The sequence below is a fragment of the Musa acuminata genome, chromosome BXJ1-9, assembly GCF_036884655.1.
Source record: "Musa acuminata AAA Group cultivar baxijiao chromosome BXJ1-9, Cavendish_Baxijiao_AAA, whole genome shotgun sequence".
In the NCBI taxonomy this organism is placed as follows: domain Eukaryota; kingdom Viridiplantae; phylum Streptophyta; class Magnoliopsida; order Zingiberales; family Musaceae; genus Musa; species Musa acuminata.
In genome coordinates, this window is record NC_088335.1 from 46183127 (window position 1) to 46197472 (window position 14346).

Consider the following 14346-nt stretch of genomic DNA (forward strand, 5'->3'; position numbering starts at 1 on the left):
TGTTTCTCAGAACCATTTTCTCTTTAGTAAGAGAAAATTATGAAAGAGACTTATAGATCCTCCTCCACGATCAAAGGAGGAAGAAGAATTAAGTTTGTTGTTATCACAATCATAGAAGAAAAAAGAGAAAACTCTTACGGTAAGGAATTTTTGTCAAATTATATGATCCTATCTAATTACGTAAGATATATTATGAATATGATTGGATTATGATTATTATTATAAGCCAATAAAAAAGGAAGTCCAATCATAATAGAATTTTATAAGAGACAGGAGGAACTCTTCTAATTACTTATTTTAGATCCTTTGCTCTAGCTTAAAAATAGATAGGATTTTACAGGGACTCAATACAACACACATAAGCACATAATAATTGAATATGCAGATATATATGAATATGCGTGTACGTGAGTGTCTGGATTCATGATATAATTAAGAGATTTCAGAACTTTTCTCTTTTTTTTTTGATTATATGAACCAGTTAATGAAATATTATAGATGGATAGGAAAAGAGTAGAAGACGAATATAGTTCTTCTTATAGATCGATATCACTATTGAACTTAGATTTGATAATGATACACTCGTTAGATCTTTTCTAAACAATATCGAAAGATACACATCGATATATTATTATTTGATTTCGATTTTTTTTATATTAAATTTCTTCTACTTGATAATAATAATAATATACTATGATTTTTATACTTGGTTATGGATAATCCACATCTGTATGAGCATCTACCACTTTAGATATATCTTCCTCCTTTAGGTGTCGTTTTAAAGGGTGTTTGCCTCCTTGCTCCACTCCAGGTAGAGATAACAAAGCCTTGCCAACTTCACATCTCAAGTCATCATTGTAACCCACCTTTTGCTAGATTAGAAATAACTATATTCCTCTATGTTTGATTGTCATGGATCTTATTGGAATGGGAGGGAGTGGATTAATGCAACTATATTTAATTTTTTTAAGAAACTAATTAAATAAATATGTAAAAAAAATAACATAAGCAAGTGTTTAAATAAGTAAGAATACAATAAAGGAGATGTAAGTCCTCACAGTGCTTCAATCTTTACCACAAATGTCTATTTGTGATCCTTCTTGAAATCTTGGTTAAAAAATCAGTAAATTAAAAATAAAAAAAACCTAAAAAAAAGAATAATGATGGTATCCTTATCATTCCGAGTATTACTATCATCATTTGTATTGTTTGTAGACCCAAACAATACCATCGTTTAGGACTTACAAAGGCATAGTAAGTGGGTAACTCGATCCAAATACTAGTCGAATGTAACCTTCATCGATATAACATAGTAAGAACATGTTTTTAGTATATTTATAATATAATTATAATCTAATTAACTTTACCCAAATCTTTCACAAAAACGTTCAACATATCATAATTGACATAGCACATTCATTTTAGATATAAAGGAATCTTATGTCACACATAAAACATCATCTATACATAAATATTAAAGTATTTGATACATCGTAAGTATACATGGGATGAAGACAAACATTTGAAACGCCTAATACATCGAAAAGATTCTTCTTATATTTTATTTATATATCTTAGAAAAAAAAGTTTGAACGATAAATCCTAATCATGCAACGAAAGGCATGGTGTACCCTAATTAATTAGATAACTAATTAATTAGATAAAGAATATGTCCACCTGTGACACAAGTTTTGCTCGAATCACCTTAATCAAGCAAAATATTTAATCACACGATGCATCATCTTCCTAGTCCATAATGTATCCAAGACATGAGAAGTATTAAAGGACTTATTATGCTCTAACTCAAATCATCTCTTCAGCATAATATATCTATCCAAGACATTTAATGGTATAAGCATTTAATGCATTGAATGTATTCTAATCAAACAAAGGATCTTTCTATGACTAGTATTCATCTCAAATAAAAATATTTAGGGTATCTGATTTATCAATCTATCATACTATTAATTTAATATTTTTTAAATATAAAATATTATTAATTATTATATTAAAAAAATATTTATATTGAGGTTGTAATAATTTAAGTACAATGGTAAGGTTGTAATAATTATTTTTATTATAGTATTTATTTTCTACATGTAAGTGTTTCAGATATTCTAATATGATTTCCTTAAATACGCCAAAATTTGAAAGCTTTGGGCGGGCAAAAATACGTTTCCCAAAAAAGAGGCGAAAAGAGAAGCGCCAAACTCTGCGTCCCGACAACAATCATCGTAGCACGATGACAGCACACGCAACCCCATTTTCCCACGAGCAGCACTTTCTTTAACAGCCAACTACGTACCCAAACATGTACATTCCTCCGGACCAGACATAAATAGGGCCCATTGCGGGGCCCGATCTAATTAGGTGAGACGGCAGACACGGGGTAGAGGTTTAGGAATTCCACGTTGGTGACGTACCCCTTTTCTTTATTCTCGTCAAGATTTTCTTCACCGTGGTTTGGGTTACCTGCCGATGTACCTTCTTTGTGATCGGCCGAATCAGTGGGCCCGATGTGGTAGCTCTCTTTGCTTTCTCCGCCGACGTGTACTGAGCGCCATTTAATCGGCGATTTCGTTGATACGCTTCCTTAAGCGATTTGAAATCGAGTTCCAGCTAGTGTTGTTTCGCTAGGGTTTTCTCGGGCGTGCTTCGATCGAGGGAGAGGGTTTTGGTGGGAGGGTTACTTTGCGGGGATGACGCAGGGCGGCGGTGGAGGAGGATCGGACTTTCACCTGCCTGACGAGATCCTGGCGGTGATGCCGACCGACCCGTACGAGCAGCTGGACCTGGCGAGAAAGATCACCTCGATGGCGATCGCGTCCCGCGTCTCGAAGCTGGAACTCGAGGCCGGGCGGCTGAGGCAGAGCGTCGCGGAGAAGGACCGGACCATCGCCGACCTGCAGGAGAAGCTCGCCCAGTTCGATCGCGTGTTCCAGCAGACCGATTCCCGCCTCAGGGCCGCCCTCGAAGAGAATGTGAGCTCCTAAGCTATGCGCGTCGCGATTGATCGAATACTAGGTTTATCTTTTATTTTTCACAAAATATATCTGTGTTTTCTTTCTCGAGTGAAGGTTAAGCTGGCAAAGGAACGTGATTCATTGGCGCAGACTTCAAAGAAATTAACTCGAGATTTAACAAAGGTGTGGTTTTCTTTCCCTTTACATTCCTGTTCTCTTTCCCTTCTTAAATGGGCGCTTTTTTTTCTTTGAGGTCATTCCTATGAAGGTTATTGTTAATGCTATCTATTCTTATTAGCTATGGTATGTTGAAGCTGGGTTGCGTTGGTCGAAAGAGTTACAGGGTTATCATTGTTCTAAAAAAAGCCGACTATTTAGTAGAAATTCATATGACAATTGATCGCTTGTAATATTCAACTCATATTGCTAATTATTTTATCGTGTTTTTGTTAACTGAGCTAGGGAATTAATGGTGATGGTTGAAAGTTAGAAAGTTATTGAACTTGTGAGATAAGCCTATTTGGAATAAAATGGCATAATGATTAGGGATAGCTTGGGGCAGAAAATTGTGGCACCAAGATAGGAATCAGAAAGTGTGCTGCTTTTGCACTTTTATGTTAACTTTTCTTGGAGTAGGGTTGAGAAAGTTCTTACTTCCCATTTAAGAACGAAGAAAAAGAAAAAAAAGAAGTGAGAGGTCCAGCTGGATATAGTTTCATAAGGTTAGCATAATGAATTCTTCATTGTGTTGTTTTGTTCTGTTATATTGCTCAAAAGTTAGCAAAATACATTTGATAGTCTAGGAAATTTTGATCTTATCGTCAATCAAGTTTTTTGTTTACATAAATGTAATATGAGCCTAGGTTGTGCCTCGAGTGGTCACATATTTAGTTGGTATTCATGCTTTTGGACATTGTTTACTTTAACCAAAACTTTGGTCCTCAATCTAAAAGACAACTTCTATAGTTGAGAATAATAAGTTCTGACTGGCCATGCAGGAAATGGGATTAGGTCTTCTTGGCCATAAAAGTTCTGTTATCTGAAGATAAATGATTTATATGTTTGATCTTGATATATCTGAAACTGCTTATTATTTAAATCTTGTGGATTCTTGATTCTTGGAATATTGTACAGCGAAAACTAATTTTAACAGTTTATCTTCATCCTAACCAACAGGGTATCATTTGGTCTATGACAAAATTTAACCTCACGCGTATTTTCATTATTCTCAATGCAAAATTGGTATGATACATGGTAATATAGATCCTTCGTTGACTGACCCCATGTCATGTCATGCATGTGATTTCTTGAGTAAATTTGGTCTTTTCTGTTGTTTGATTACGAATCCTGGAATCCACAGTTTTATGATGCAATTCTCATAATCATCTGCATGACATCTGAAGACGAATGATTTTTCTTTCCTGATGATGTTGTGCCCATTTGTTTTTAAAATTATTTTTATTTGTCCGCTATAAAACTGTCTGAATCATGAGACTTTTTGGGGCAGTTGGAGGCATTCAAGAAACATCTGTTGCAGTCACTTAATGAGGATAACACACCTGTAAGTAAATATACTATAAAACTTAACATACTTCAGTATCCAGTTTTCTTCCCCAAGATGATCATCATGGTAACTCTTGGAACTACAATACAGAAATTTGAAAGTCCTCAATGATTTTATTTTCTTCTTATATATTGTCTTAGAAGCAACAAGATCCTGTGGACATAAGGGCCTGTGATTCATCAACTGCCCAAGCATCTTCTTGGAAAGGCATGCTTTAGCTTGATGTTCATTTGTTAGCCTTGTGTTATTCTTACCTTTTTTTAATGCTAGTTTCTTTTATTATGATTTTTCATTATTATGGTGTTGAAGATGAAGTTTCCATCAGCCGCTCTGCATCATCTGATTCATATCCTACCAGTACATCTACAGACATGGGAAACATGACACTAGATGGTATGCAAATTCTTTTGTCTTTTTTAGTACTTAGAAGCTGAATCATTGATGATCATTTTGTTTGTCATATATTTGGAACAGTGACTAGACCATATGGACAGAAAATCTCAAAGACTCCTCCTCTTCCTCCTCGGCTCACCCCAACAGCTACACCAAAAGTAACATCTACTGCTGGTTCTCCTAAAAGGTCTTCTGTTGCATTGTTGCCAAAATATGCATCTGGTGCCAGTTCTCCAACAAAAACTCACTTTGAAGGTCTGACTCTGTCACCATGGTACCCATCAAGTAAGCAATCATCAGCTGCTAACTCTCCTCCTCGTGGGCGCTCTATTCCAGGTCTGTTTTTCTGTTTTTTTTTTGGTTGATTTAAGATCATTTTTAGAATAGTGCCTTACTAATGTCCCAAAATTGGGAGAATTGTATATAACAACTATATAAAGATAACCAATGTCACAAAGGGCTTCCTTATGGTGGATATTTCATTTCTAATTTTTTTAATATCTTGGTATGTAATAATAATTATGGTTCATAAATTTGTTTGAAGCTTAATAGCTTGGAGCATTACTATCTAGATCACTGATAATAGCAATATTTAAGAGTACTATTCACAAATCATGTATTCACAGTAAATACTTTGAGTCAACAAGTTCCAGATGCGGTTACCCCATGAACCTAATGTGGTTAAATTGGTTTGAGACAGTTCTACAATTTTTACCATCCTATTTATTTAGAAAAGTCAATACTATAGGCCTTTTGAATGAGTTTTCAATTTTTCAGTCCTGAAACTGTCCTGTTTAGTCATCATCTTGCAGCATAATGAAAATTTTCTTAGTATTTTCTATCAATTTTCAGGACGTATGCCTCGAGTAGATGGAAAAGAATTCTTCCGCCAGGCTAGGTAAGTAGATGCTCCTGGACATGCTGTACAGAATCAAATAATGCTAAATTTTCCACCTACTTTAAGCTTGTCTATTTCAGGAGCCGACTCTCATATGAACAGTTTGGTGCCTTTTTAGCTAACATTAAGGAGCTTAATGCTCACAGACAATCACGTGAGGTGGGCACTGGTGTAAATGATCATTGCTAATGGTTAATTATGTGAATCTACAGTTTTTATACTGTTCATTCTCTACCTTGTTTTTCTGTGCAGGAAACCCTCAGAAAGGCAGATGAGATATTTGGAACTGAAAACAAGGATCTTTACTTGTCTTTTCAAGGTTTACTTAACAGAAACCAACAGCCCTAGATATTATAGTGGAACAAAGTGTGTGGGCTCCTTACAGGTTCTCTTTTTCTTCCTCTCCCTTTTGCTTTATCTCTCGTATCTATATATAATGCTATGCCAACATAGAAAGAAGAGGCAAGAAGAGAGAAGAAACATTTCTTCTTTTTATCTCTGGTTATTTTATTTTTCCATAAGCTCCATGTTACTAGTTGTATTTTATCCTCTTGAATTACTTCCTCTTCCAACCATGAAGATCTTTGAACTCCCTTTTTAATCTTTTAACCATTATATATTCCCACAATTTTTTTTATAAGTTAAAAATGATGTGTTCTAGCCTTCTATTGTAAATCTCTCCTTAACAATATCTTTATTAAAAAATAAATAAGAAAAATAATATAACATGGGCTGAGATTCTTACTGATAGTATCACCAAGTTAGCTTCAACAGGGTGCAAATGAAACATATTCAGGATTTTTTTTGTAATTTGATGGTCTAATGGGCCACTCAAATTCTAAATGGTATTTTATATGATTATGATGTGACATTACAATTGTATATTCAATTCAAATTGATTATATCTTTAGATCATTAATTAATGTATTAAATTGCCAGTTGCATTTTAAATTGATTTTGTAAATTTATTTGGTGTTGAATGTGTAGTTAAAAAAGTTCTTGATGTACCACTTTACTATTTAGTTGAATTAAGACAAAAATAGATTGGATTGAGCTTGAATTATGACAAATACAATTATTACTCTGTTAATCCTGTTAGTCAGTGATGAGATCATTGGATTGGAACTTGTGTTGTCATTCATCTGTGGCAGGTTCGCATGTATAGAAATTGTTACAGTTGTGTCTTGTTAAGTAGGGACTCTTAGTAGATTTGATATTTGAAGGGAGAAATAAGAGAACATTTTTTCATATCTTTTTTAGACAAAAAAGATGGAGTAAACTCAGATCTACCATGAAGAATGAAATACAATTAAGAGGCTTGCCTTTGTTGCCCATGTTATTTATTACCTGATTAAGAGCAATTTAAATTTTGTCATTTCCTTTGGATTCCTATCCTCCTATCAAATGATTATGTTGTTTTAAATGAATCTTCATTTTCATAAAATATGTTTTAGTGCCTAATGGTAGCTGCTATACTTCCATGATTTCTGATACTTGCTGAAGGTTCCGAGTCTTCTGACTACCATCATTCCACCTAAGTTATAAACTACTGGCTTTTGGTGTTTACAGCGTATCAAACAGTACAGTCCGCTGTATGTGAAAATTGTGCATTGGCTGAGGAGAAGAGTACTGGGTACGCATGCTGTGCAAATTTGGATCGTAATTTTTAATTATCAGATTTCCAGTAAACAGTTGGCTGATCTTTTGCAGTTAATTAAATGTCCGGAATTGGCCTTTAAGTGGACTTCTATTAGGAATTGCTTGATAAAATTTTTATCATCGATTATCTTGATGAAGTGACTGTAAGTTTAAGACCAGCTGTATAATGCTGTGAATGATGGTTTACGAGGCTATGTAATGTTTCTGTAACGAACATTCTCGTTTGCTAGTGTTGAAATATTGTTTCGTGTTTGCAATGATATCAGACGTGCTGCTACCTTTCTCTTCAGATTTTGATCATAGTTTACACTGACTTGTATACTTGTGTTTCTTCTATAGTGGACTTTCATAGAGCACTATGGTGTTGCAGAGGCGGGATTTTATTTTTGTAGAGGGAGAGTGATTGGTCATCAAAGGGATTGAGGAGATAGAGAATACAAAGTAAACTTTAAGTACTAAGATAATATTGAATGATAGAGACTAGGGAGTTTTGTAAGATTGGCGTCTAACTTGTTTTTCATCAAAATAGTTAAAAGTGAGGGATTTCGGATTGACTCATGAATGTTCGACTAAGGATGAAGTGGGTAATACATTATGTTGTATCTTTTTTACTCATAGTAGATGATAGAAATAATGGAGAAGACGATTAAAACTATTGGAGATTTATTTTAAGTCAAGGTAAAATTTTAGTTTTTCAGATAAAATTTTTTGTATTTCATAAGTTTGATGATAATGAGAAGACAAATTATAGTAGCTAATTTAATGTAAGGAATGCATAGGTGTTTCAGAAGTATGAGCAAAGAACAAATGAAAGTTAGTAACTAGCTTGATACATAGAGTATAACTCTTGAGGAGGCGGGTAAAGTCAAGTAATCTTTGTTTTCTCAACTCTTAAGAGAATTGGTCAAATTGAGTACTTTAATTTTTTTATTTGTCTAACAAAAAAGCTCTACACATGTTTAAGATTCTTCAAAGAAATCGAGTGAAAAATAATAATTGTTAAATTATCGTCAACGGTGATCGATGCTATCGAGAATAGATTTTTCATTTTATTTTCTAACAAAATATTAATTGAAAGTGGAAGTGATACGAAACTACTTGGAGGTGACAATTAAATAGAAAAGGAATCAATGGGCAAATTTTATGAAGGAAAATTTTTGAAAACTTTATAAAGTCTACGAACTAGTTTTTGAAAATTTTATCATTGCAAATTTTTGAAAACTTTAAAAAGTCTACGAACTAGTTTTTGACAATTAAAAATTTTTGAAAATTTTTGAAAACTTTATAAAACTCCAATAGACATCGAACTAGTTTAAGTCATGTGAGACGTTTAAAAGATTGGTGCATAACAAGGAATGTCTTTTTTATCATATAAATGATCCGTAAGAACCATCAAGGATTAACATAATTCTACTAACCTCATACCAGAGTTAGAGTTATTGGCGAGTTGAAGTAGCATAGCAGATCAAAGGTTTACTACTCAACAATAGCGATGGAGAGCAGTGGAGAGCCAAGAGGCGCGTTGCAACTAGAGTAGAAGATTAAAGATTCAACAAAAAACGAGGAGATGCAGCATTCTTAAAAGCTTCGACGATGACGTCAAAAGAATAAGTGGGGAAGAATGTCACGGACAAAGCTATAAGTAGGGTGCTCGATGTAATATTTATGTACGTTTGTATCTTTCGATTTTATTCATACTTTACACAATATATAGAGGGCTTATAATAGGTTTGACAGCTCTATTTTGGTTAGCTTTTGTGGTTATTTCAAGCTTGTAAACACATTTTATGTGTAGTCATCGCGTAAAGGCAAAACTATCCAGAAATAGATCATTTAAGTAGTCATTTTGAGGTTTTTCTAGCTTCATAGAGTGATAAAGAGTATTAATAAGCACGACACCTAGGAGTTACTCAGGTGGTACATGACTATACATGACTGGATGGGCTTTTGGGATAGTGTCTAGGGCTAGTTCGCTGCTTTGTTTTGTAATCATTTTATATGGGCACTTGTGGGGATTTTTGGCTATGACGGACTACCTTGGATTCTTTGTCGTGCAACCGTTCAGATGAAGTCTATGTTTGTGATTTGCATTGCCTATCAAATGTTTGCTAAAATGGCTATTTATGAATCTTGAGTAAAATGTTTTTTCTAACACATCTTCTCTTTTGTAGATCCTTAAGGGACTATAAGAGGTTTCGATGAAGTTAACCATTTACAGACACACATATTAAGGTGTCGCATGACTTAAGCAAAACCAGTTAAATCCGTGACACTAAGGTCCATAAGGCCCCAACCCCACTCCCTTCACTTGGAGTAGTAATCGAAGGTCCTACTTTCAATAGGATGTGATAGTGGTCAAGTCATATGGTGCTCACAAGAGTTGGTACTTCACCCGTTGCTTTCACCGTCACTCCCTCCATGTGTACTCCTCCTTTGCCTCCATGAGATTTAATCCCTCCATTAACGGAGCTAGGCTATCGAATCTTGGCACCATCGGCTCTCTATCGAGTTAGTAGTCGTGCCTCCACTATTGTGGTAGGAGCAACTTGCTATCATCGATATGCCTCATCGTGTGCTCTCCAACCTCACTCTTGTTGATGATAATACCTTGATCAACTCTTCCCTTAACATCTAGAAGAATCGTTGCTTTTTTTCCATTAGTCACCCTCTTCCCTCCTTAGAACCCATCGCTTAGCTATGAGGCCTTGTCATATGTTGTCTTGTCATTACCAGATTGTAGCAAGACAAGGGACGAGGAAGATAGAGTGGAGATCGAAGAGGGCAAGGAGGAGAGGAATGGGGTGGTTGTTGTCGTCGTGGGAGGGGACGAGGTAGGGACTTTCGAAGGGGGAAATGGAAGCTGAGGGGAAGTCGAGGGTGAGATTGTAAGTATCATGGACGGTGGCAAGGAGACGAAAGCTATGACCAAAGGATGAATGACGATGATGGTGCTGAAGGACTAGATAATGCCACACGAAGTCGACCGACAGAGTCTCATGATGAGGCAAAGGTAGAGGAGGTGATGACCAAATGACACTAAATAAAAAACTAAAAATTGAAATCACCTTTCGCAAAAGAGTAACTTTCTTAAGAAAATCATCCAAAAAAATTAATTTTTTAATTTATTGAGTACCTAAATAGCTTTTTTCTAGTTGGAAATAATAAGTGCATGTTTCATTGTTTTCTAAGCTAACAAAGTGAACGTTTGTATCACATTTATCATAGATTTTTTTTCACATATATGTAATCAATCATAAACTTTAATTCACATTTCAAAAAAGATTATGCTTATCGGAGAACATATTACATTGTAAACACAACCAAATATGATGAGATTTTTTTTCCATTGGCTCATTACAACCACAAATTGGTAATTAATCATAAACTATAATTTACATTTCAGGAAAAAATATTTATTGAAAAACATATTACAGTGTAAACAAAATAAAACGATATAAGAATTTTGCGTTGGCTCATTGCTACCATAAGCTTGCAAGAAAGATCTTAGCAACTATCTCTATACCACAATGCCTTACCCAATCACCTTCCTCCGACTCACCCTCTTATTCCCACCTTATCTATCCCCTCCCCACTCATATCCGTTTCCCTTCCCACCTCTTATCTCCTCTCCTCTCTCTCTCTCTCAGCACTGGAAAGAGGAGACCAGAATTAATTGCAGGAGAGGAGGGAGCGCAAGTGATAAGAGAGTGAGAAAGAGATACCAAAGGAAGGAGGAGCAACAGCAATGGCCGCTCTGTCCTCCATCCCCACCCTCTCCAAGTCCCTGTCCCCAAAGCTTCCCAAAGCTGTCACCTGTAGGCTTCGCTTGTCCATCTCTTGCTCCTCCTCTTTGCCTCAGCAGCAACAGCAGCAGCATGGAGAAGAGTCCGTGTCTTCTTCTCTCAAGACGTTCTCCGCAGCCCTGGCGCTCTCCTCCCTCCTCCTAACCTCTGCCGCTGCGCCTCCCCCAGCCGCGGCCGACATCTCCGGCCTCACCCCCTGCAAGGAGTCCAAGGCCTTCGCGAAGCGCGAGAAGCAGTCGATCAAGAAGCTGGAGGCGTCGCTCAATAAGTACGCGCCGGACTCGGCGCCGGCGCTCGCCATCAAGGCCACCATCGAGAAGACCAAACGGCGGTTCGAGAACTACGGCAAGTTCGGTCTCCTCTGCGGCTCCGACGGGCTGCCCCACCTCATCGTCAACGGCGATCAGCGGCACTGGGGCGAGTTCATCACCCCCGGCCTGCTCTTCCTCTACATCGCCGGCTGGATCGGGTGGGTAGGCCGCAGCTACCTCATCGCCATCCGCGACGACAAGAAGCCCACCATGAAGGAGATCATCATCGACGTGCCGCTCGCCACCAGGCTGCTGTGGAGGGGCTTCATCTGGCCGGTGGCTGCCTACCGGGAGCTCGTCAACGGCGAGCTAATTGCCAAGGACGTGTGATCCCTGAGCGACACCGCCACCGAATCAAAGATGCCTCCTTTCCCCCACCGCCCCCCACCTCTTCTCTACCCCTCTGCTTCTCCAACTCAATACTGTATCAGTTGTTTCAGCTCCAAAGAATGTATTTTTCGCCACAAAATATCGATCCTCAATTCCTAATGAACACATACCAATGGAAGAAGATTTCAAGCTTAAATCCATCACTCATCTTCTCCTACAGACATCTATCTCAGTGCTCATTCTTTTTCCTGCAAACATCAAACTGTGGGTGGAAGCCAAGTTCTTCCATGTCACTAAGGACCTATAAATCATCATTAAGAATCAGTCTCTTGGGTCAATCATGGTTTCTAAGAACTGATATATATCACTCGCCTATTAGCAGTCCACAGAAATGTCAAGTGAATCAAAATGTTCTATAACTCATTCAGCTAACAATACAGTCATATGTAAGCAGAAAACCCAGTGTTGATGCAGCTGTATGCACCACATGTGAAGGGTCTCTCATCCATAGCAACTCTCAGTATAGCAACACAGTGAAAAAGGAGAGCTAATGAAGCAAAGAGGTAGGTTTAACCTGTCTTTCCAAACAAACAGACCTTAGCTATGTAAATTGTGTCGAAGTGCATAAAGATAAAAAACAATACACTTACTAAGAGCATAATGAGAGATCATTTCAATCACCAAAATAGAACTTCCATGACGGAAAAAACGATACGCTTACTAAGAGCATAATGAGAGATCATTTCAATCACCAAAATAGAACTTCCATGAAGCAGTCAACGAAATATGTCTGAAAAAAGTCTGTTGATAATAAGTAAAGAACTTCAGCAACAAGTCTATTTATTAAGTGGAAGATGCCGAAAAGAGAAAAACCAAAATTTCAAAAACTCAAGTTTACAAGCCAGAAACACTGTTCTGGACTATCCAAGCATACTGACACACAAAATACACCAAAGTATTTATATGTCTTTCTAACGTTTGATATTCCACAGCACAAGATAATCCACAGTAGTAATTCAACCAAGACTAATGCCAGAAGTAGGCAGCTAACTACACCAAAAGATGCTTTAATTTGATTATTTGCCCTCTGATTGCTCCGTCGCTTGAGCTATATTAGTTAGAAACCACAAATTACTGCAGTCCCCTTAAGCACTTGTCTCTGGTTAAAGAAAAAAAGACATTGTATTGAAAAGAAATTGTATCGTTTACCTTAAAGAGAAAGTGCTATGGCTAGCACTAGTTTATCTCTAGCTCTACACATTTTGTTTTGGTAATAATAAATAGAAATCAGCAATTTCCCCTACTTCCAGTGTTAGGATCACACAAATCCTTCCATCATCTTAGCTTGTCCAAACCAACATCTCCACATGCAAGCTCAGCAATTCCTTCTATGAATAACCATCTACGATGACAATGATAACAACAACAAAGACATAATGCCAGAACTATGTGGGATCATCTATACGGATCCTTTGTCAAAATGCCTAAGCACAAAGTCTTTGCTTCTGGTAGTTGGCATTCTCCTTGGTATTTAATGAATAGGGTCATAATACCATTAGTATAATTTCCCATGGATCTACCACTTCATCATCGTTTTTCATTGTTGTACAAGTCTACACCCTTGCACACAGACCTAACCATGGTTCCGAAATCACCGGTTTCAATTCCGGAACAAGTGGTTCTGATTCTGATTTGAACCATCGATTTTAATTGATAAAAAAAGAAAAAAATAAAATTATTCCACCAAAATTTGAACCCCAATCATTAGACTTTAAGTTTAAAGTGCTAACCACTACACCATGAAACCTATTTATATTTTTTTTAGCCAATTTGGAGTCGAACCAGAACTGTTGGTTCCGATTCCGGTTCTGATTCCAGTTCGAATGTCTAGAAACCGGAACCCAACCATATGGCCCCAATTTGGAACCGCCAAACCATTGCACCAATTCATTTCAATTCCAAGTTGGTATGGTTATGGTTCGGTTCTGGTTCCGAACTAGGGGCGGGCTACTTGCGTCCTATGTGCATCACTTTAATTCAAATCCCCCCTCTAATGCAATCTAACTCTTGCAAAGTCAACTATTAATGTATTACCATCCTAAATTACAAGTATTTATTTCTATACATCAAATATTGACAGACATCTAATCAATTATACTCTGAAGAAAATCTAACATACAGTCTCGCCACTTGATGCATATGATATACATACTTCAATTTATGGGTGCATCCCAATTTAACCTAAAAATATAATTATAGGGACTTAAAACAAAGATAATTTTTACTACTTTATCATGACTCAGAGATCTTATTAGTTATGAGAATCTCCATGCCTTACAAAAAAAGGAGACCATCCCTGAGTATATTACTCCGAAAGACATAATTAGTGGATCTTCATGATGTGACCCCATTTTTTTTCTTCGAA

At 36.7% G+C, this 14346-nt stretch overlaps 2 protein-coding genes across 2 annotated transcripts; both read left to right on the forward strand.

Annotated features, from left to right (window-relative positions):
- The first annotated feature begins 2587 nt into the window (after positions 1–2587).
- On the forward strand, positions 2588–7737 carry LOC135593831 (uncharacterized protein At4g15545-like). Its single transcript, XM_065084139.1, has 10 exons — positions 2588–2981; positions 3078–3146; positions 4471–4524; positions 4668–4734; positions 4837–4920; positions 5002–5256; positions 5773–5818; positions 5899–5977; positions 6071–6203; positions 7388–7737. Exons 1-9 carry the CDS (start codon positions 2700–2702, stop codon positions 6164–6166), a joined length of 1032 nt encoding a protein of 343 aa, XP_064940211.1. The 5' UTR covers positions 2588–2699; the 3' UTR covers positions 6167–6203; positions 7388–7737.
- A 3338-nt stretch (positions 7738–11075) lies between these two features.
- LOC135593832 (photosystem I reaction center subunit III, chloroplastic-like) lies at positions 11076–12121 on the forward strand. The gene has a single exon (XM_065084140.1). It carries the CDS (start codon positions 11223–11225, stop codon positions 11919–11921), a length of 699 nt encoding a protein of 232 aa, XP_064940212.1. The 5' UTR covers positions 11076–11222; the 3' UTR covers positions 11922–12121.
- Positions 12122–14346: the final 2225 nt, after the last annotated feature.